A 22,830-nucleotide genomic window follows, 5' to 3' on the forward strand; every position below is an offset into this window, starting at 1 on the left:
TATAAGGGGTGGTGTGTTTGACATTTTTGTTCATCTATATAGCAGTCTTCTGGTTTTGTTTTTTACATCTTTCTCATTCATTTCTTCTGGACTAATATTTGTATTCTTTTTGACAGGCAGTGATGGTTTCGGAAAATTTTAATATAGAGGCTCCCAACTATTTGTCCAAGGAATCTGAAGTTCTCATTTATGCTAGACAAGATTCACAGTGCATTGATTGTTTCCAAGCTTTTTTGCCTGTGCACTATCGCTATCATCGGCCACATATTAAAGATGGAGAAACTTTTATTGTGGTCCATAACCCTGATTTATTGATGTATTGTGACCAAGGTAAGGGTTACAAATCTTTTTGGAGAGTTGAAAATAAGAGTGAAGCTATGGTGGTAAGTCAAGAACAGTGATAACAAAGTCATGTTTCTTTTTTCTTTCTGTTAAACTTTTTGATTGTAAAATAAAGCACTGATAAGGAAAAACTTCACAAATATATAGTTTAGTGAATTATTAGAGGGGAACTAGCCATGTAACTACCACCCAGGTCAAGAAACAACTTTGCCAGTCAGCATAGCAGCAGCCCCACAGGTCCTGTCCCAATCGCCTTTCCTGTAAGAGTAACCCACTCTCCTGACTTTTAATCACTTCCTTATGTTTCTTTTATACTTTTATTACTCAAGTGGGCATTCTTAGACATGATGGCTTAATTCTGCCCATTAAGAAAATGTTATTTCCGTTAAGTCTATTAATTACAGATTTCCCCTCTATTTCATTCTTTAAAGAAAATTTTATCTGTTGAAGAACCAGGGTCATTTGAGACCCTGTCATTGTTGTGGTTTGGATGACTATACTCATTAATTCATCTGATTTCTTCATTGCTTGGAAATTGGTAGCTAGCTTGAGAGGTGTGATCAGATTCAGGTTTGATTCTTTTGGTAAGACTATAGGTGGTGCTGTGCTCTTTTATTGAAGTCAATGGCACCCCACTCCAGTACTCTTGCCTGGAAAATCCCATGGATGGAGGAGCCTGGTAGGCTGCAGTCCATGGGGTCGCTAAGAGTCGGACACGACTGAGCGACTTCATTTTCACTTTTCACTTTCATGCATTGGAGAAGGAAATGGCAACCCACTCCAATGTTCTTTCCTGGAGAATCCCAGGGACGGGGGAGCCTGTTGGGCTGCCGTCTGTGGGGTCGCACAGAGTCAGACACAACTGAAGCGATTTAGCAGCAGCAGCAGCAGTGCTCTTTTATGAGTGGGCATTTAATGCATGGTGTGTGTCTTTTTTCAGCCACTGATGCCTCTGCTGATTTCTGTTTCTTCATACTGATATTGCAGGATTGCATACTGATATTGTAGCTGTTCGTGCTTTGTGTCCACTTGCATGTATTTTAGGGATACTTTATCACCTAGGTTTGTTGTAAAAGTTGTCTACGAGTTATTGGTTTTGTGTAGAATTGTTCTCCTTTTATGTGTGGATTTCAGCAAAGTAAAAAACTGCTCTCATCATTTTCAGTCTTCCTAGAATCAAAACTTTAGGAAGTCCCTTTCAGATTTTGGTTCTTTGTATCTCCAAATTTGGGCTGATTAAAATGTTTACGGAATTCAGTAGCACTGTTACTAAAGACTGACAAGAAGTTTTTAATCACATATTTGCTGTCATCATCTGTTTCATGATGAGAAAAGTTAAAAAGTACTCAACTGTGTTAACTTTGTTCATCCAATCTAGTTTACTGTTTCTTTTAATGGTTACCTTTTACCTACCCTAAATAAAGTTTGGAAAAGTGCCCCCTCCCAAGAGAGCATTTGGGGTTCTGGAATTGTTCATTTTTTTGGTCTGAGAGTTCTTTCCATGGCTGTGTTTTATCTATGGAAATTTATCTGGTTGTAGGTTTATGATCTGTTCATTTTTCTGAGTTATGTTATACTTCAAGAAAAGTTTAAGTTAAAAAAAATGGCCCCTGGTGTAGTGGGATTTGTTAAGAAGTCATGCTCAACTTCTTTACAGTCTTTGTAATTTTATAATTTTCTAGGCATCCATTTAGAACAGTCTGTTAAAATAAAACAGCACATGATAGCTGAGTCCAAATCATGTACATTGTGTATTAAAATGTTTGAATAATCATATCCCAACATGAAAGACTGACTTGGCTTCTAGTCCAGATACAGGTTTTCTGATATGATTTTCTACCACTTTTTCTCAGAGTTTCCAGTCTTGAAATGCTGGGCTCAGTCAGAGGTGACAGCTCCTTGTACTTTGAACAGTAAGGATATCTGCCAATGGAACAATATGAAATATAAATCAGTAAGTTAATATTTTGGAGAAAGAGATGGCAAGCCACTCCAGTATTCTTGCCTGGAGAATCCCATGGACAGAGGAGCCTGGTGGGGTACAGTCTGTGGGGTCGCAAAGTGTTGGACACAACTGAGCGACTAAACAACAACAACAACAAAGTTAATATTTTATGTTGTTTTAGGTCATGCGTCCTCATATAAAACTCCTTCTATAGTGTTTCTGCCACAATTAAGGGATGATAATTTTATATTCTACCATAGGAAGCTATTTTGTATTTGTTTTTAATGTTGTTTCTTTGTTACTGTTGGCAGTAGTCATAGAATCATTTAATTTTCAGGCATGGAGACTGAGAGTTAGTCCCATGCCTCATTGATCCAGGGCTAAGTGTAGTTGATGTGCTTTTTAAAAGTGTGAAATGGCAAAAAAAAAAAAAAAAAATAGTGGTGTGTCCATCTGATTTTATTTAATCAGTAAAACTTCAATGTATTTAGAACTTTTTATTAATTTTTAAGTAACAAAATGAATTCGTTAACTTCATTATATTACATAGGACAAGTGAACAAAGGAAAGTAAAACTGTAGAGTTGTATCATTTCAACTGTGATTAAGTTTCTAGACAGTAATATTGTTATTATAAATCTAAATCTAGGCGGATGCAGGCCGTTTTTAGAGTTTTAACCTCCCAACTTATTTTCAATTATTAAACTGAGTAAGTATTAGTAGCTCATTAACACTGACTTGGTCAGAAGTAGAGACACAGATGTAGAGAATGGGTGTATGGATACCAGGAGTGGGTATTAGAGAGGGTGGAATGAATTGGGAGATTGGGATCGACATATATACACTACTATGTATAAAACAGATAACTAATGAGGGCCTCTTGCATAGCACAGGGAACTTAATGAGTCTGATTCTGTTACATTAACTGAAATGTTGAATCTAAAAGAATCGTTCAGGTAGTGTTACATGTAGTATAGCAATGCAAAAAGTATTTAAAAGGAAAAAGAGAAAGTTAAGTTAAAAATAAAAGAAGTAGTGGTTTCATCTTAGGAGGTTGATCTTGAATGTATCTAACTTCTCTGTCTCTCTCCCAAGGTATACAAGAATTTGACTCTACAAGTTCCAGTGGGGCTGACCATACATACCTCCTTAGTGTGTTCTGTGACTCTGCTCATTTCCATCCTGTGTTCTACTTTGATCCTTGTGGCTGTTTTCAAATATGGCCATTTTTCCCTATGAATTTTATGCAGTTAAATACTTTCCATAAACCTAAATAAGACCGAACTATTTGTGACTAGAAGTGTTCTTCTAGAATTATGTCATTACTTTTGCCTTTTGTCTTCATTTATGGCTAATACTATGTTTACTAGAGGAAATTCTGGATCATTCTCAACTAATTTCAAAATTCAGTGCTCTATTGTGTAGACCTCTAATAATCCTCAAGCATCAGGGGCCAATACAGGAAACTTAGTTCTGTTAAATTAATATTATTTATGAGAAGTGACTTAATCTTCATTTGGGTTATAAATAAGTACTTTATTAGAGACAAATTATTGCTAAAAATTGAGAAAATTGTTATGAATAAGACTAATTTGGATGAATCAGATTTTATTTAAATATTAGTTTTATAAGAATATTAATTTGTGCAGTTTCAAAGAAAATCATTAAAGTAGGACTTCTAAGAATATCAAAATTGATTATTCCTTGAAGCTTTTCCATTCTCTTTTTATAATACTGCTTTTGAATATATGAATTGGCAAAGGATTGATGGAGTTAAATACTAATATTAAAAAGTATATTTTACTAAGTTGTATAGTTATAAAAGTTTTTGAGTCTTCAGATGATTTTTTTTAAGAACAAAAGGTGTTGGTTTATTGTTTTTCTCTGGAAAAATTAGAAAATAAAGCAAATGCCTAAGCTAATTAAGAAATAAAAGGGCAAGCATCTTCCAAAACAGAAGCCAATAAACTAGGGTATGTTTTGTATAGCATAATGGGATATGATATACTTTATATATGCTATCACTGGTTAATTTCCTAAAACATTCTGGTATTTTTTAATGGGAATAAATATTTCTAATTTGCCATGTTAACATGTTTTCCAGGTTTTTTTTTTTCCTCAGTGGGATTAATATAGTGGCATTTAAATAGAATTATATACTAGTTAAAATTCAGTACCATTAATACCATTTTGGAATACGGTTAGTCAGGTGGGGGAACCCGGTACTGTTTATCCTCTTAAGTGTGTTTCTGTGTATGTGCATGTAAGTAATAGCCATTTTCTTTTGCACATCAAAGCCAAGTTCCTCAGTATTTAAATGTTTTCATTTCAGTTAATATTTGAAATGGTGGCTTGGGATATGATTCAGCTATTTTTTCATTTATATGGGTATTCAGAAGTGTAACAAAAGTGTGAATGTGAGTGAAGATACTTTAATATGAGTTTTTTTGCCTGATAAATGCTGGCAGATGATATCGCTTTGATACAACAGAGCATTTTGAAATCTTTATACTGTCTTCTTTGGATTACTTAAAAAATGAAAATTACTTTACTTTTTAAATCAGTTTCTCAAAGAAAACAGGTACTATTCTCCTGGTCATTGTGTTCCAGTATTGTTCCACTTGTATGCTGTATTTTCTTAAAGTATCATGGGGGTGAAAATAACAAAGATTACCTCAACTAAGTGTGGTGGTGGGGTAGAGATTGTTTTGTGTGTGTGTGCGCCTTTCAGCCACTCTAGTAGAAACTTAGATTATTTAGTTAGATCTAAGGGAGGATAGTAGATTCATGACTTGGGAACTGAGAAGATTTATTTCTGCTGTAATAATTTCAGAATGTAATGAGTTTAAGGATTACTCTAGTCAAATAGTCTATTCATCTCACGTTACTCATCTATATTTATGATTGATGCTAATTGATACGATGTGAAGATAAAGAATGTAAGGTGAAGTGACTAACACCTATGTGTGTGTGCATGCTTGGTGTCCCACTCATTGCGACCCCATGGAAGCTGCCAGGCTCCACTGTCCATGGGATTTCCCAGGCAAGAATACTGGAGTGAGTTGTCATTTTCTTCTCCAGGGGATCTTCCTGACCCAGGGATTGAACCCAAAGTTCCTGCATCTCCTGCCTTGGCAGGCAGATTCTTTACCACTGTGTCACAAGGGAAGCCCCACACCTATCTGTATTATCCATCAAATTTATATACTACCGGTAGGTAGTTGAATATAAGATTTGGTAGGCTGTAAGAGAGTGAAATAATATAGAGGATTGTCCTAGTCCATGCTATGTTAGTAGGTTTAACTATCTATCTGATTTCTTGTACCTTACTTCTGGGATTACCTTCCTCCTGAAGTATATCTTTTTAAGATGTTCCTATAGTAAGTCTCTGGTTTGTAACATTTCTGTGGCTTGTGATATCTCTGTTTTTGCTTGATGATATATTTATTTCACCCTCACTTTTGTTACTAAGAGTTTAACAAGGTATGTGCTTCTAAGTTCAGTTACTTTCTTTAGGTAGTTTGAAAATATTTTTCCATTGTCAGATTGCACACATTGTTGCAGTTGTGAAATCTATGCTAAATTTAATAGTTGTTTCTCTGCAGGGGATGTCTTTTCTTTCTGGGTTCTTTATCTTTGGTATTCTGCAGTTTCACTTTGATGTGTTTGAGATTTCCTTTACTTATCCTGTTTGGGATTCACTTTGCTTCCTGAATCTGAAGGGTCTTGTCTTTGATCAATTCTGGAAAATTCTAAGCCATTGTCTTATCATATACTGCTTCTTTTGTTTTTTCTCTTTTTCTCATTATGCATACAGTATACAGTATACCTGCACAATCTGTCCCCATGTCTCTCAACTTTCCTTTCATATTTCCTTTCTCTTTGGGTTGCTATCAGTAATTTCTGTAGATCTGCCTTCCAGTTTATTAATTCTCTCTTTAACTGTGTGTAATGTACTATTTAATCCAAACATTGGCTTTGGTTTCAGTTATATTTTTTTATTTCTAGAAGTTTTACTTGACTCCTTTTCAAAGTTGCTTGGTGAATTTTTTTAAAATAGTATCTTGTTTCTTGCTCCTGGCTTACTTTGCTTAATCATTTTAATAAACTTATGTTATATTCTGTAATAAATAATTCCAAAATCTAAACTTCATGAGCTTCATTATTCTCTTTGTGGTTTCTGTTGATTCATTCCTGGCTTATTTTCGCAGATGTATTGTAGTTTTATTTTGGGTGCTCATGTGTACCTTTTGATAGCCTGTTTATCTGTGGAAATCCTTTCAGTCCTCTGTTGAGAGTGACCCTGTGCAATAAGGATATGTTTTTGTTTTTTCTAGACCTCCAAGTGTTACTAGCCTGAGAGACTTACTTGACTTGAGGTTTCCTGGACAGTGTAGGTACTATAAATTTGCACTTTCAGACCTATGTGAGGGAAGACGTGTTGTTATGAATTCTAAAGGGGAAGTTTTTTTCCCCTTGATGCCAAAATCCAGGCTAAAATATATCCACATATTGGCCTGGGTTGGTACAGGGGATTTTTTTCTCCTAGTCTATTCTCAGAGGGTATAGTCCTCTGAATTTTCCAGCCTTGTGCAGGATTATAGTCCCAACTCTTTTTACAGGCTCATAGCCTTGTCTTTGGTCTCTTGTCTCCTGGGCGTCCAGGAAAACCATAGAGATTTGAGGTAAGTAGGTTCTTTCAACATAACACAAAACAACAGGCTTCATTGACTTGGTTACTACTTTGGTTTCTTGATCCTCCTTTGGGTTGAATGTGAAGTTTGTAAGCCCATCAGAGGTATTCCTCTCTCTTTGTTTTAATTGGAAGATGATTGCTTTATAATATTGTGTTGACTTCTGCCATATTTAAACATGAATCAGCCACAGGTATATACATGTCCCCTCCCTGCTGAACCCTGCTCCCATCTCCCACCCCATGCCACCCCTTTAGGTTGTCACAGAGCACAGAGATCAAATTGCCAACATCTGCTGGATCATTGAAAAAGCAAGAGAGTTCCAGAAAAACATCTATTTCTGCTTTATTGACTATGCCAAAGCCTTTGACTGTGTGGATCATAATAAACTATGGAAAATTCTGAAAGAGATGGGAATACCAGACTACCTGACCTGCCTCTTGAGTAACCTGTATGCAGGTTAGGAAGCAACAGTTAGAACTGGACATGGAACAACAGACTGGTTCCAAATAGGAAACGGAGTACATCAAGCCTGTATATTGTCACCCCGTTTATTTAACTTAAATGCAGAATACATCATGAGAAATGCTGGGCTGGAAGAAGCACAAGCTGGAATCAAGATTGCCAGAAGAAATATCAGTAACCTCAGATATGCAGATGACACCATCCTTATGTCAGAAAGTAAAGAAGAACTAAAGGGCCTCTTGAAAGTGAAAGAGGAGAGTGAAAAGGTTGGCTTAAAGCTCAACATTCAGAAAACTAAGATCATGGCATCTGGTCCCATCACTTCATGGCAAATAGATGGGGAAACAGTGGCTGACTTTATTTTTCTGGGCTCCAAAATCACTGCAGATAGTGATTGCAGCCATGAAATTAAAACACGCTTACTCCTTGGAAGGAAAGTTATGACCAACCTAGACCATATTAAAAAGCAGAGACATTACTTTGCCAACAAAGGTCCGTCTAGTCAAGGCTATGGTTTTTCCAGTGGTCATGTATGGATTTGAGAGTAGGACTATAAAGAACTCTGAGCACTGAAGAATTGATGCTTTTGAACTGTGGTGAGAGTCCCTTGGACTGCAAGGAGATCCAACCAGTTCATCCTAAAAGAGATCAGTCCTGGGTGCTCATTGGAAGGACTGATGTTAAAGCTGAAACTCCAATATTTTGGCCACTTGATGCGAAGAGCTGACTCATTGGAAAAGACCCTCACGCTGGGAAAGATTGAGGGCAGGAGGAAAAGGGGATGACAGGAAAAGATGGTTGGATGGCATCACCGACTCAATGGACATGGGTCTGGGTGGACTCCGGGAGTTGGTGATGGACAGGGAGGCCTGGCATGCTGCGGTTCATGGGGTCGCAAAGAGTCGGATACAACTGAGCGACTGAACTGAACTGAACTGGGTTGAGCTTATGCCTTTGAAAGGATATTCTATTTTATCCAGTATTTTGTATATTTAATAGTGGGAATGTTTTTCAAGTTATCTAATAGTGTGCCCTATTGCTCCTTGAATCCCTTTTCTCATATTCTCCATATCAATTAAGTTTTTGCTCTATGTCTATCAGTAAGAACAATTTGGCTTCCAATATCTACTTCCATTGCTATTACTCTAGCATCAGTCATGATTAATACCTCCCTAATTCAATCATTTCTCTTGCGTCTCAAAACTCCATTCTCCATGTAGCAATCTAGTATAAACCAGGTAAAATCACTTCCCTGCTTACAACTATTTAATAACTTCTTGGAATAAAGTCCAGCCTCCTTACCATGTCATTTAAGATCCTTCCTGACCTGAATCTTGTCTTCTCTAGTGTTTTGCCATACTATGCTACTCTTCTTGCACTAAACTGCAGTTACACAGACCTTTTTAACTGACCTTAGCGAGTTCTTTTCTTCTTTCCTCTGCTTGTAATGCTCCTGAAAGCTTCTCATGGCTCTCTCTTTCAGTTCTTAGCTTAAAAGTCACCTCCTTAAAGATACTTTCACTGGCCACCTTATCCAAAGTAATCATCCTAGTTTTTTCCCTCATACCAGATTCTATTTTAATTATTGCGTTTTTATATTTGGAAGTTCCACAAAGACAAAGTGACTCATGTTCACTCTTGTATCCCTGATACCCAGGAGTGACTGGTACATATTAGACACTGAGTGAATACATTGAGGAATCTAGTCAAAGCTATAGTTTTTCCAGTAGACATGTATGGATGTGAGAGTTGGACCATAAAGAAAGCTGAGCTCCAAAGAATTGATGCTCTTGAACTGTGGTGTTGGAGATGACTCATGAGAGTCCCTTGGACTACAAGGAGATCAAACCAGTCAATCCCAAAGGAAATCAGTCCTGAATACTCACTGGAAAGAGTGATGCTGAAGCTGAAACTCCCAATACTTTGGCCACCTGATGCAAAGAACTGACTCATTGGAAAAGACCCTGATGCTGGGAAAGGTTGAAGGCAGGAGGAGAAGGGGATGACAGAGGATGGTATGGTTGGACGGCATCACCAGCTCTATGGACATGAGTTTGAGCAAGTTCCTGGAGTTGGTGATGGACAGGGAAGCCTGGCATGCTGTAGTCCATGGGGTTGCAAAGTGTCAGACATCACTGAGCAACTGAACTGAACAGAATGAATACATTGAGGAATTCCTCTGTGAATAAAACAGAGGCCTTAATTAGCACCAAAATACATTGAGTTACAGGCAAAAAGCAAAATGGATAGTGGATGAATTCTCAGAAACAGATGTCCTGGAGCAGGTTCATGTAACAAAAATCGTCTTTCAATGTCTTTGGTTGGCACAGACCTGACTGGAGACAATGCTGAACTACACTGAGGGACTGGCGGTCTCTCTCAATACAGAGAATACCCCGCCAAAAAAAGAAAGTGGGAGAGAGAAGTGGAACACATCTCCAAACTACAAGTCCCGACAGGCCCCGCGTGAACTCGCCCACTGGGAGGTGGTGCCGGTCTCCGCCCAGTGGAGCTCGGGCTTCGGTCCCGCCCCTCTCCGCTCCCCGCCGTCGCCCTCCCCCAGGGTTGTGGCCACGCGCAGCGGCGGTGGTTGTTCCGCTTCCCCTCTGGCCTGGGCCGTCGCCATTGCCGAAGGCTCCCTGCCCTCCCCTCCCGGCGCCCGCGGGGCTCGGCTGCCGCCTGGCCTAGCAGTAGCAGCGGCTGCGCTCCAGCGCGGCCCCTCTTCCCGCCCCGCTTCCCCTTCCCTCCCCTCCCCGCCCCGCGTCGCGCGCTTGCTCTGGGCGGCTCCGGAGCCCGCCGGGAGCTCGGCCGGAGGCTCCTCGCTGGGGCGGGGACCTGTCTTCGCCTAGGGTAAGTGTGCAGACAGGCCGGGACGCGGGCCGTCGTTCTCATTTCTCCTCGCTTCTACGCGGCCTGGCCGGCGTGAGCGGCCCGGGGCAGCTGACCTGCCCCGCGCGGGCCCGGGAAGCCGCCACCTGCGTGCCTGGAGCCGCAACTCTTGGGGCGGTGGCTCATTGTCTGCGCCCTCGGGCTGTTTTCTTCTCCGGCTCTAGCCTGAAATGGGAAGCTTGCTGGGCTGGTGAGATCTAACTCTTCCTGGACCCGGCCCTGCCCTGAACCCTGTCGCTCCACCGTCTCTGCCCTCTGTTGATCTCCCTTCCCTCGCGTTTCAGCCGCCTTTTCTTCATTTACTTTAGTGTTCGACGAAACGTTTCGGGTTTTATTCCTTGATTTTTTCGTCTCTTACAGAGTCCCAGCTCCTCCTTATCTCTCTGGTCATCCCAGTTTCTTTGCCGAGGCACATTGTCTAGAGCCGCTTGATTCTTTTCTAAACTGCAATCTGTGATCTCTTCCATATTCCGCATCAGTAGAAAACGAATAGTTTTCCGAGGGTTTGAGAGCCTCCGTTTAAAAACACAACTTTCGGGTCTTCTCGTGAAACCTTTTGATCCTCCGCCAGGAGGTGAGTATTTGCTTCTTTAGGTAACTTAGCTGAAGGTTGGCTTTCACTATGTTTAGCTTTCTTTAAAACAACACATACACACAAAACGTTGTCGAATATTCCTCAGTGCGCTCAACCTTTTGACTCATTCTTTAAAGATAGAGTCATCCAAGAGCTGCAGAGTGGAAAGCAATTGCCGTTGTCGTCAGTTGTTGTAGGGTTGTACTACCGGCCCCGTATCTTATCTTTAATGGGAATACTCTGGGCAGTGCGAACGTGATTTCTTTCCTCCTTGATAAATAATGCCAACTCCTATTGGTTTAGTTATCTCAGATTTATTTTACAAGTAATCTGTGTTTTTTTTGTTTTCTTTTTCAACCTCTGTGAAAAGACAATCAAAATGGTTAGGCCTAAAATTAGACTCCCACGAGCTGTGTTTTGGATCAAGGTTGTTCACGTCACGTTTTTTCCCCTGCTCTGTTTGACTCTTCCGCTCTTGCAAGTAGGCAGGATATTGAAATGTAGAAGAATTTGCTCTGGGGGTTTTGTTGTTGTACGGTTATTCAAAAGAATAACATTAAGTAAAGTTAGATTGGGATGAAGACAGTGAATGGTAATTTTAAAAGCAGGTTAGAACTTGTCAACTTTTCCAAGAGCTCTGTGGCTTTTGTAAATCACTCTCATAATCTCTTCTATATATTTTGTATCTATGAAAAAATATATATCTAAGTAAAACGTTTGTTCATGTTCTCCTCTTAAGGGTATTGATTTAAGGCAACTCTTAAATCCTTAGTTTTTAAATCTTTGTTGTTTTAACTAGCCAGAAACACAGACTTACATTATGAAAAATGAACCTTAAAATGTTTCTGACCTGTAACATATGTAGATCTTAAACCCACTTTCAGGTTTTGGTGAAAGAGGTTGCACCTAAATTCAGTGTATTTTCAGGACTGTCATTTTGGTAGCGTCAGTTGTCCTTAATTCATTGAGAGGTCTTCTTGGGCTAAGGGGTTAAGGTCTAGAAATGTTGGAGTGTGCAAGTAGATGTGTTGATGTCAGCTTCTCTGCCAGTGATTTCTATAATCTGATACTTTTACTGAGGAAGAGTTCTGGGTATTCTCCTTCTCTTAGGGGCCTGATTCCAGTTTACAATTATTCAGAATTATTCTTCTGGACTTTTGACATTAAATGTTAACCTTGCAAACCCAAGTTCATAAAGTCTGTAATTGTAGTCTATCTGCTGAACAAATGAATAGGGGTTCCTATGATTCTCTAGTCTTTTTGATGGGCAGATTTCCAAGCAGACATGGTTAGCAGTGGTGTATGTATCTTTTCAATTATAATTTTTTTTAAGAAAAAACTTGGAACTTGTTCAGGTAACTGGGATAAACATTGTTATTCTTTTTTTTTTTTTTTTAATTTTTTTTGGCTGTGCCAGGTCTTCATTGCTGCAGTTGGGCTTTCTCTAGTTCAGTGAATGGGGGCTACTCTCTAGTTGAGGTACGCAGGCTTCTCATTGAGATGGCTTCTCTTGTTGAGCATGGGGGCTTCAGTAGTTGTGGCTCGCCTGCTTAGTCACCCTGAGGCATGTGGAATCTTCCTGGACCAGGGATGGAACCTGTGTCCCCTGCCTTGGCAAGTGGATTCTTTACCCTTGGACCACCAGGGAGGTTCTCTATTCTTTTTTAAAAAAAGAGAGACCTTGTTCAAATAGCGTGGGATAAAATAGGTAGATATTGTTAAATTCTTCCTATGTTTAATCTGTCTATATTGATTATTCTAGTATTTGAATATAACATTTCTTTTGGCTTTCTGAATTTCCTACTTTTGATTAAAATGTGAAACTGTACCTTGTTTTCAAGTCTTTAAGGCTTTGAGATTCTGATCAATTTGTTTTTAAAAGCTCTTGCAGTTAGTTACAGGGCTAATTCCAGACTAATCAAGGAGGATGTTAAGTTACTCGCAAATCTGAGTTGTCCTTCGTATCCTTCTTGTACCTTGATAGAAGCAGAAAGAGATGCAAAAAAAAAAAAGAAGAAGAAGAAAAAAAATAGCCCCTGTTGCCTTGAAAAATACTATTTTCTTCTGTGATAAGAATTGAGTGTCACCACTTCTTCATTTTAGGATCACTAACCTGAGTAAGAATAGTTAAGTCTGAATATTCAGGCCACATTTCAGAGGTCTAGCCTATTATCTCTAAGATATATTAGTACTTGTCATTCCAGGTATCAGAAGTGGTTAGGAGCTGGAGACCTGGGTTTGAATCCTAGCTCTTGCGCTTGACTCTGGACAAGATACATATTCTTTTCAGACTTGATTTTTTCAATCTATAAGATGATGATTAATAATAATAACAGTATAATACAAATTTCATAAGGCTATTTGGAGCAAATGAGATAATACAGGGAAAATTACTTAGCAAATGCTGTGCTTACATGATTAATAAATGTTAATTAATATTCTATTCTAAAATAGGTTTCATATTTAGTTGCTTCTGCAACAAATGTTATACCTAGAAACTTAGATTTAAGACTGCTTTCTGAAAGTTGTTGGAATCTCAGGACCACATTTTTGAGACCATAACTGTTAAAAATTACTTTTCAGGGGAAAAAAAAGTTTCATCAATGAAATCAAATATAGGTTTTTTAAATACATATTTCTCAGATTTTAAAATAGTCATATTTCTCATAGAAAATTTAGAAAGTAGTGTAAACTATTAAGAAACAGGACAAAAATTACTATACAAGAATCACTTAGCCCTCAGAGATAACCATAATTATAACAGATTAGAATAGTGAGTTTTTTCCCCCTTATTTTAAAATTAAATTTCAAAGGTAGTCAGTTCATGCTTATCACAAAAGATTCAAGCAAGTCAGTTATTTAGAGTAAAAAGTGAAAATTACTTCCCTTACTTCCTAGTCGCATTTCTTACAGGTACCCACTGTTAGCAATTTTGTTTTCTTTATGCAATTAGAAATAAACACAGTGTGTGTGTAATCTTACCTTGATTTTTTTTAATAAAAAATCTAATTGTTATAAATTATTTTTCCATCTCAGTACTTGTTATACCTCATGTTTTTAATAGTCATGCAATATTCTATTCTTTTCTTGTACTTTACTTAATTATTTATGGTTATTTGTTACTTCTACTTTCGGGCAACTAAAAGTGGAGCTTTAGTGAACTTACTTATATCTTTGTGCACATACATATGTATAGAAGTATTTCCATAAAAAGGATTCTTAAGTGTGCATTTTAAGTTTTAATAGATGCCAAATTGCCTTCCTAAAAGGTTATACTGATCTATACTTCTTTATTGAATTGCAGAAGCTCTTTACACATAGTAGATATTAATCCTTTGTTTAAGAGTATCTTTTCCATTTTACCTTTATCAAAAAACAATTTTCTATATTTTCTTCTGGTACTTTAATAATTGTATTTAAATCTTAGTACTTCAGGATTATTTTTTTGGTGCAAAGTGGGGTAAGAGTTTGGCTACTGAAATAAAATATAGGTATGAAAATATTTCAGGACTTTGAGGTTGGTGTAAAAATTTATCACATGATAGGGATTCAGAGAGGAATATTTTAATAGTTTTATTGTAAGCATCACATTTGAAAAGGAGGGGGAAATGCCCTCTCTTGGCTCCTGGTTCTTGGCATCTACCTAATTCATCCTCAGCCTTCAGATTTCAGCTTTTGAGTATAGCTTTCTCTGGGAGTCTTCCCTGATTTCCGGTATGATTTAGATGTTCTTATTGGTTTTATATGTTTTCTTAACACATTGATCCATAATCTTTCTTTGGAGTGTGCTGAAAGGATGAGTTATTCATCTGGAAATGAGAGTTATATCTCAATTTTTGTCAATTGAAACTAATCAAAAAGGAGGTGCAAAGAACTCTAGTTTTGGTTAAAATTGAAACACATATATACATACGGGCTTCCCATGTGGCGTAATGGTAAAGAACCTGCCTCCAGTGCAGGTTAGAGGTAACAGACTCTGGTGGATCCCTGGGTTGGGAACATCCCCTGGAGGAGGGCACGACAACCCACTCCCGTATTCTTCCCTGGATAATCCAATGGACAGAGGAGCCTGGCGGGCTGCAGTCCATACTGGGTCATGCAGAAACCCACTCCAGTATTCTTGCCTGGAGAATCCCATGGACAGAGGAGCCTGGCGGGCTGTAGTCCATATAGGATTGTGCAGAGTCAGAGACGACTGAAGCGACTTAGCACAGCACATATATACATATACGTTCAGGGCTCTTTTAACCTACGTTACTGAGTTCTTCCTAACATGTTTCTGATCACACCATTATCTTGTAGATAATATTTTTTCATGTGAATATTTAATAAGTTCTGGGAAAATAGAGGTTTTATTTTAATCCTTATTTCATAGGTGCATTTTAAGGTATAATCTCAGCTTTTAAAAAATTAATTCCTATTCTCAGATTCCCTGGCAATTCAGTGGTCAGGACTCTGTGTTTCCTTTGTGTTCCCTTGTTGGGGAACTAAGATCTCAAAAGCCGCTTGGTGTGCCCAAAAATTAAAAAAAAAATTAATTCCTATGCTTTTTAATTTTGAGATTTGGTTTATAAAGCAAAAATGTTACATAATAACCACATGAACAACAAGAGTTGGAGTAAAACTTTTAGACACAATTTCAGTTTCTCTAAAGATCAGGTTATTAAAGAATAAAAAGTTACATTGGCAGATATAATAGTAAAAATATAGCCAGGTGTTTGATAGAGTATCTGTTGCAAATTCTTTCTGAACTTTTTCACCTTCCTTATTGAATATTTGAAAAGAATAAAGTTTTTTTTTTTTTTTAAAAAAGAACATTGCCTATGAATGACTGCTGTTAATACAGTATTTTGATATTTCTTTATATTTTGTATGTGTACATAATTTACTTTTCTGAAATTTTGGAGTCATATTTTGTGGAATTTGCTATCTTGATTTTTTTTTAACTTAACATTAAATCTTGACAGTTTCCTTCTGTTCTCCTTAAAAATTCTTTTTAAAAATGATTTTTTAATGTTGCCTAACGTTCTATTGTACAGCTGTGCCTTAGTTTCACTATTTTCCTATTGGCTAATGTGTAATTTTTTTCCAGTATTTTATACAAATAATTCTATAGTGAATATCTTTTTATTTTTCCCTGATTATTTAGAATATTTTCTTAGAAATGGAATTACTGAATAAAAGCATATAAACATTTAAAAGTATTAAGTTACGTTTCAGAAATGTTTGATGTGTATTATCACTAGCTTTGTGAATCTCATTTTGTTGCTGTTGTCCTTGAAACAACCATCATTCTTAATGAAATTGTTAAATTTGCTTAAATTTGTTTATTGCTAGGCACATAAATTAGTTTAATATGCATTTCTTGTTTAACTTATAGTTTTTGTGGATTTGGTTTAGTTTATTATTTCTGATAAATATACAGAAGTAACTAGATTTTCTTTTTTTAGTAAGTTCTCTTTAAAAATTTTTTTACACTATTTTAAAAGTTCGTTTCCATTCACAGTTCTTATAAAACATTTGCTACATTCTGTGTGTTGCATGAAACATCCTTGAGCCTATCTTACACCCAGTAGTTTGTACCCGTAGAAATAACTAGATTTTTGTGTTCACGATAATTTTTCTTATCTTTCTGGATTTCAGTAAAATTTTATTTACTTTTTTTTTTCCAGGTTCCTTGTCTTACCTAAAAATAATAGTAACTTTTGCTTTATTTCCAATAGTTATAGTATTTATTTTTATTTTAGCTCTTTATTACATTGATTAGAATCTCCAAGACAGAGTTAAATAAGAGAGGTGATAATTGTCTTGGAATGTCTCTGGTATTTTTACAGTTAAGGATGACTACAGCTGTTGGTTTTAGATTAAAATTCCTTATTATTTATTTTCTTCTTTATAAAAAATAATTATCTTCTGAATTTTATCAAATGTTTTTATAACACTTAGGTGATGGTAAGGTTTTTCTTTTACTACTTACAAAAGTATGTAAATAAATTTGCTAATAACATTCCCACGATACTCAAAGACCTATATTATGAGGAACCAAACTTGTGAGTCAAGTGTACAGAATTTATTGAAAGAGTAGAAGGAATCTCATAGGAATTTTTAATTTAATAAGAATACACAGTCCATATGGTAACTGTTGTAGTCTATGGAGAAATCCTTACTTACTCTCATGCATCAGCTTTGATAAATTTGTATCTAATATTTTTTAAGATATTCAAATTTATTATATGGGTATATGTAAATTTTTATAATTAAAATCTGTGGTGTTCATTTCCATCATTTATTAGTGATTTTGTTATTTTTCTTAATTTGATTTGTCAAATGTTTTCTTTTCTTAGTAATTTTTTAATAAGAGACTTTGAGATTCATTCTGTTAATTTTCTGTGTTCTAATTTTCTAACTTCTGCTTTTTATTTTGTTCCTGCTTTTTTTTGTTGTTATACTTTTTCTAACTTAGTAAATTCTTAGTTCTCTCTCTTTTTTATTTAATGAGAACATTTAATGCTCTTAATTTGCCTCTGAGTACAGCTTTGCATTCTAAAATGCCTCTGAATGATTTTCTTGATTTCATTGCTTTTCAAATAGCTGGTAGTTCTAATTTGATTACCTCTTTGACTCAGGAGGTACTTGGTACAGTTCTGTTCACTCTTAAATTCTTTCATTGTCAGTGACTATGGTTTTTTAAAATATTTTTGAGTTTATTGAGGGTTTCTTTGTGACTTGAAGCATAATCCAATTTTCTAAATGATCTTTGAGAACTTTCAGAGAACATTTTCTATTTGCACATACAGTTTATATACACACATGTATCTGTCAATCTTTATTCAAATTGTCTTACTCCTTATTAATAGTTTTTATAACTATAAGACTTAGCCTTTATTTTTTCATCTTAATCTGTCATTGTTTCTGAAAAGCTTATGCTTACTTATATTGAGGCCTTTATGTTTGTTTTTTCTGCCTGAATACTGTCTTCCTTTCATATGTCACTGCCTTACCTGATCAGCCATCTAATACAGCCTCCCCTGCCCCTGCTCGGTATCTAACTTTTTGTCCCTTTGTGTTTGTCTTTATAGCACTTCCACCTGAATTTATTTTTTCATTTACTTGTTTATTTCTTTGCTATTATCCTGTTCAGAACTTAGAACAAGTATGTTTGCAGTAAGAATGTGTTTGTTGAGTAAAGGGTGCCCAGTTTTTTAATGATTTTTATTTTTGAAAAATTAATAGACTTCATTTTATACCATTTTAGATTCACAAAAAAATTGAGCAAAAAAGTACAGAGAGCTCTCATATACCCTGATCTACCTTCTCCCTTAGCTTCCCCAACCATCATTATACATTATGTGGTATGTTTGTTAAAATTGATGAACCACTGTACATCACTATCAATCAAAGCTCATAATTTATATTAGGATTCACTTTTGATGATTAATATAATGAGTATTGGGTATTGACAAGTGGTGGATAAATGCCACGTATCCACCATTACAGTATCATCCAAAATAGTTTCTCAGCTCCTAAAATTCCCTGTGCTCCTCTTATTTGTCCCTCTTTTTTCGCTAATCCTTGTCAACTACTGATGCTTTAACTGTCTCCACGGTCTTGCCTTTTCCAGAATGTCATATAGTTGGATTATACAATATGTAACCTTTTCAGCTTCTTTCACTTAGCAGTATGCATTTGAGTATCATTCATTATTTTTTTATGGCTTAATAGCTCATTGATTTTTTGTGCTGAAAATAATACTCCATTGTTGGAATATACCACAGTTTGTCTATCCACTTACCTACTGAAGGACATCTTGGTTGCTTCCACTTTTGGCAGCCATGAGTAAAGCTGCTATATAAACATCCATGTTTGGGTTTTGCATGTGTATAAGTTTTCAGCTGATTAGAGTAAATAGCAAGGAAAATGATCACTGTATTGTACGGTAAGAATGTATTTAGTTTCCTAAGAATCTGCTAAAATTGTCTTTCAAAGTGACTGAACCATTTTGCTTTCCCAGCAGCAGTGAATGAGAGTTCCTGCTGCTCAAATCCTCTTCGGCATTTAACGTTATTCGTGTTTTGGATTTTAACCATTTAAATAGATGTGTAGTGCTATCTTATTGTTGCAGTTTGCAATTCCCTAATGAAGTATGAGGCTGAGCGTCTTTATTTCAGATGCTTCTTTTGCAAATATTTTCCCCTACTCTGGCTTGTCTTGTTATCGCAACCCTGATGATTTTTATCATGTTTTTGGTATAATATTATTGATGGATGTTTAAGTTCTGTACTGCTTAAGGTCTGCATTCCACCTAATCAATAAAAATTTGTCATATTTAATGAGTCTTTTATTTTACTTAAATTCATATCAGTCCTGTTCTTTGTTCAGTAAATTATTAGCCAACTTTTTCTTTCCATGCCACTTTTAATTGTAGCTCTTTTAAATTGTAACTACTGAACTACTAAAATAGTTTTGTTTTAATCTAAAATGAATACTGAAAACATATATGTGTATTGTCATAATTTTGTTGAGTATGTTTCTGTTATTTTTTAATGCTTTCTATTTTTTAATGGCTCATTGCTACTGCTTCTACATTTTTGTGAAATATACATAATGTAAAGTTATTATCTTAACCAATTTTAGGTGAAGTTAACTATTAAACAACATGAGTTTGAATTGCCCAGGTCCACTTATGCCTGGTTTGTTTGTTGTTTTTTTTTTCTCAATAGTAAATACTATAGTACAGCACTATTCAAGGTTGGTTGAATGCTAGGATGCAGAACCACAGATACAGAGGAACTTTGGATTTGGAGAAACCATATTATGGAGAGCTGGACTGTGGGTTATACTCAGATTTTTTACCGTGTGGAGGGTTGTGCCCCCAACTCCAGACTGTTCAGAGTCAACCATATGCAGTTCTTTGGCATTAAGTACACTTACATTGTACAACCATCATTACCATCCATCTCCAGAATTTTTCATCTTTGCTAACTGAATCTTTGTGCTCATTAAATGCTGACCCTCTATTCCTCTATATCCACAACCCCTTGTGACTGTGTCTAATCTACTTTGTCCTATGATTTTGCCATTTCCAGGTGATTCATATAAGTAGAATCATACAGTATTTGTCCTTTTGTGTCTGCTTCTTTCATGTAGCATATTTTCAAGGTTCATCCTTGTTTATGGGGCTTCCTTGGTAGCTCAGCTGGTAAAGAATCTGCCTGTAATTCAGGAGACCCTGGTTCAATTCCTGGGTTGGGAAGCTCCCCTGGAGAAGGGATAGGCTAACCACTCCAGTATTCTTCGGCTTCCCTGGTGGCTCAGATGGTTAAGAATCCACCTGCAATGAAGGAGACCTGGGTTCGATCCCTGGGTTGGGAACATTCCCTGGAGGGCATGGCAACCCACTCCAGTGTTCTTGCCTGGAGAGTCCCCATGGACAGAATAGTCTGGCGGGCTACAGTCCATGGGGTCACAAAGAGTTGGACAGGACTGAATGACTAAGCACAGAACGTACCTGAAGCTTCATTCTTTATTTTTTCATTTCCAGAAATATTTTTGGTTACTTTTAGTTCTGTTTTCTTCCTTGGAAACACTTGTAGTCATTAGGTTAGCTTATCATTTCTCTCTTTTGTGTGAGCTTCTCAAATGTTTGTCTTTATCACTCATTTGATTTTCCTTTATCACCTCCAGTGTCAGCTTTACTTCTGCTATTAAAATATAGTTTCATTGCATCTTTTAAAAATTTACCCCATTCCTTTTTTTTTGCTTAAATTACCCTCATTTCATCTTGGTCTTTTCTCTTTATATATGCCTGTTTCATGGAGTTTGCCAAACAGTGTTTAGAACTTAATTCTGTGTCCTGAATTAATTCACCTAAGTTAGATTCTACTTTTATGAAAAGTAATTTTTTTCTATTTCTTGTGCTGCATTATTGTTGGGATCAGTGTTGGATTTTTTTCCTGCTTATTCATCCTTTTTCTTTTTTAAATATTTATTTTTATTTACTTATTTATTAGGTTTTCCAGGTGGCTCAGTGGTAAAGAATCCACCTGCCAATGTAGGAGATGCAGGTTCGATCCCTTGGTCAGGAAGAGCCCATGGAGAAGGAAATGGCAACCCATTCTAGTATTCTTGCCTGGGAAATTGCATGGACAGAGGAGTGTGGCCGGCTCCAGTCCATGGGGTCACAAGAAGAGTCAGACACAACTGAGCAAGTAAACAATAAACAGCTTATATATTTGGCTCTGCTGGGTCTTAGTTTACGCATCTGGGATCTAGTTCCCAGACCAGGGGATTAAACCCCTGTGCCTGGAAGCAGTGTGGAGCCTTAGCCACTGGACCACCAGGGAAGTCCCCTGCTTATTCATCCTTGAATGGTAACTGCTATCTATTACCTGATACTCATTTATTGGAAACGTTTGTGGGATTGATTGTCCTTGCCTCTACAGTTGGCTAGGGTTCTGGTTGAAACCTCTTCTTAGGTGTGTTGCTGAAGGATAAATACACACAGCTCCTAGCCTGAGTCCCAGTGATTAATTGGCATTCATCTAATAGGGTAGTTCTGGGCTAGGATGGTAGGGTCTTACCCTACCTTGATTTCTAGCCTGTGCTTCTTTTAATGCTCTTACTGATTCTAATCTTGTACCCACAACACAACACTTGGCTTGTGTAAATACACCTCTCAGGAAACCGTGTAGGAATCCAGGGTTTTTTTTGCCATTTTACAGTTCCACCTGAACTTTATATCTATAGAGACACATGGAAAGTTACTCGTTTTCAGGAACTTGCATGGCAGTCTCCTAAATGTATATAGAAAGATTAGAAGAAATGATAAGGAACTCTAGCTGCCACAGAACTCACCTCTCTTTAGCAAGAAATGAGTTAACAAGGGTGACTAACTTGTTTCTTTGAGGCAAACTTTGGGTCTCCAAATTAAAGGATGGCTAGCAGAGAGGAATTAAAAGACGCTTACTCCTTGGAAGGAAAATTATGACCAACCTAGATAGCATATTAAAAAGCAGAGACATTACTTTGCCAACAAAGATACATCTAGTTAAGGCTGTGGTTTTTCCAGTGGTCATGTATGGATGTGAGAGTTGGACTCTGAAGAAAGCTGAGCGCCGAAGAATGGATGCTTTTGAACTGTGGTGTTGGAGAAGACTCTTGAGAGTCCCTTGGACTGCAAGGAAATCCAACCAGTCCATTCTAAAGGAGATCAGTCCTGGGTGTTCATTGGAAGGACTGATGCTGAGGCTGAAACTCCAGTACTTCAGCCACCTGATGCGAATACTCATTGGAAAAGACTCTGATGCTGGGAGGGATTGGGGGCAGGAGGAGAAGGGGACGACAGAGGATGAGATGGTTGGATGGCATCACCCACTCGATGGACATGAGTTTGAGTAAACTCCGGGAGTTGGTGATGGACAGGGAGGCCTGGTGTGCTGCAATTCATGGGGTTGCAAAGAGTTGGACATGACTGAGCGACTGAACTAAACTGAACTGAGCAGAGAGGAGCAAGCTATCTTTATATCTTAACTTTCTCTTATGAAACAAGTATCATGGGTGGGTTGTGGATCTTAGTTAAGATTGTGTGACCTTAAAGCTAATGGAAAGCCTTTTAAGACTAAAATTGTTTTCGTGGAAATTTGGGATAGATTACTGCTATCTGATTTGATACTACTTTCTACTATACGAAGCTGGTTTCAGTTTTTGTTTACCTTAGACAACCATGTAAGGAATCAAATAATCAGCCTGCAGTTGACCTTTATTTTTCAGTATAAAGTCTTTGATTGATAAGTTTTTGGTCTGATTATAGGAAAATAGCATCTTGTTCCAGTTTGCATCTTTTTGATATCTAGTTGAACACTTCTCATACACATCCAGTTGTCCTACTTATGATTTTTTTGACTTTACTATGGTGTAAAAGTG

At 37.0% G+C, this 22,830-nt stretch overlaps 2 protein-coding genes across 4 annotated transcripts in view; both read left to right on the forward strand.

Moving 5' to 3' along the window:
* The window catches only part of PIGX (phosphatidylinositol glycan anchor biosynthesis class X), a 24,376-nt gene extending 20,001 nt beyond the window's left edge, over window positions 1–4,375 (forward strand). Inside the window, exons 5-7 of the mRNA XM_055570093.1 lie at window positions 117–330; window positions 2,196–2,296; window positions 3,382–4,375. Of these exons, the coding sequence (XP_055426068.1) occupies window positions 117–330; window positions 2,196–2,296; window positions 3,382–3,525 (459 nt within the window). The 3' untranslated portion in view covers window positions 3,526–4,375. The remainder of the gene's footprint in view (window positions 1–116; window positions 331–2,195; window positions 2,297–3,381) is intronic.
* Window positions 311–22,830, forward strand: part of PAK2 (p21 (RAC1) activated kinase 2) — a 97,593-nt gene continuing 75,073 nt past the window's right edge. The window contains exon 1 of one of the 3 annotated variants that reach the window (XM_055568587.1): window positions 311–330. The gene's annotated coding sequence lies outside the window, so the exon portion shown is untranslated. Of the gene's footprint in view, window positions 331–9,999; window positions 10,296–10,757; window positions 10,909–22,830 lie in introns of those variants that run through there. The other 2 variants (XM_055568588.1, XM_055568591.1) reach the window with 2 other exon arrangements.

This window comes from Bubalus kerabau, chromosome 2 (genome assembly GCF_029407905.1).
Source record: "Bubalus kerabau isolate K-KA32 ecotype Philippines breed swamp buffalo chromosome 2, PCC_UOA_SB_1v2, whole genome shotgun sequence".
Taxonomy (NCBI): domain Eukaryota; kingdom Metazoa; phylum Chordata; class Mammalia; order Artiodactyla; family Bovidae; genus Bubalus; species Bubalus kerabau.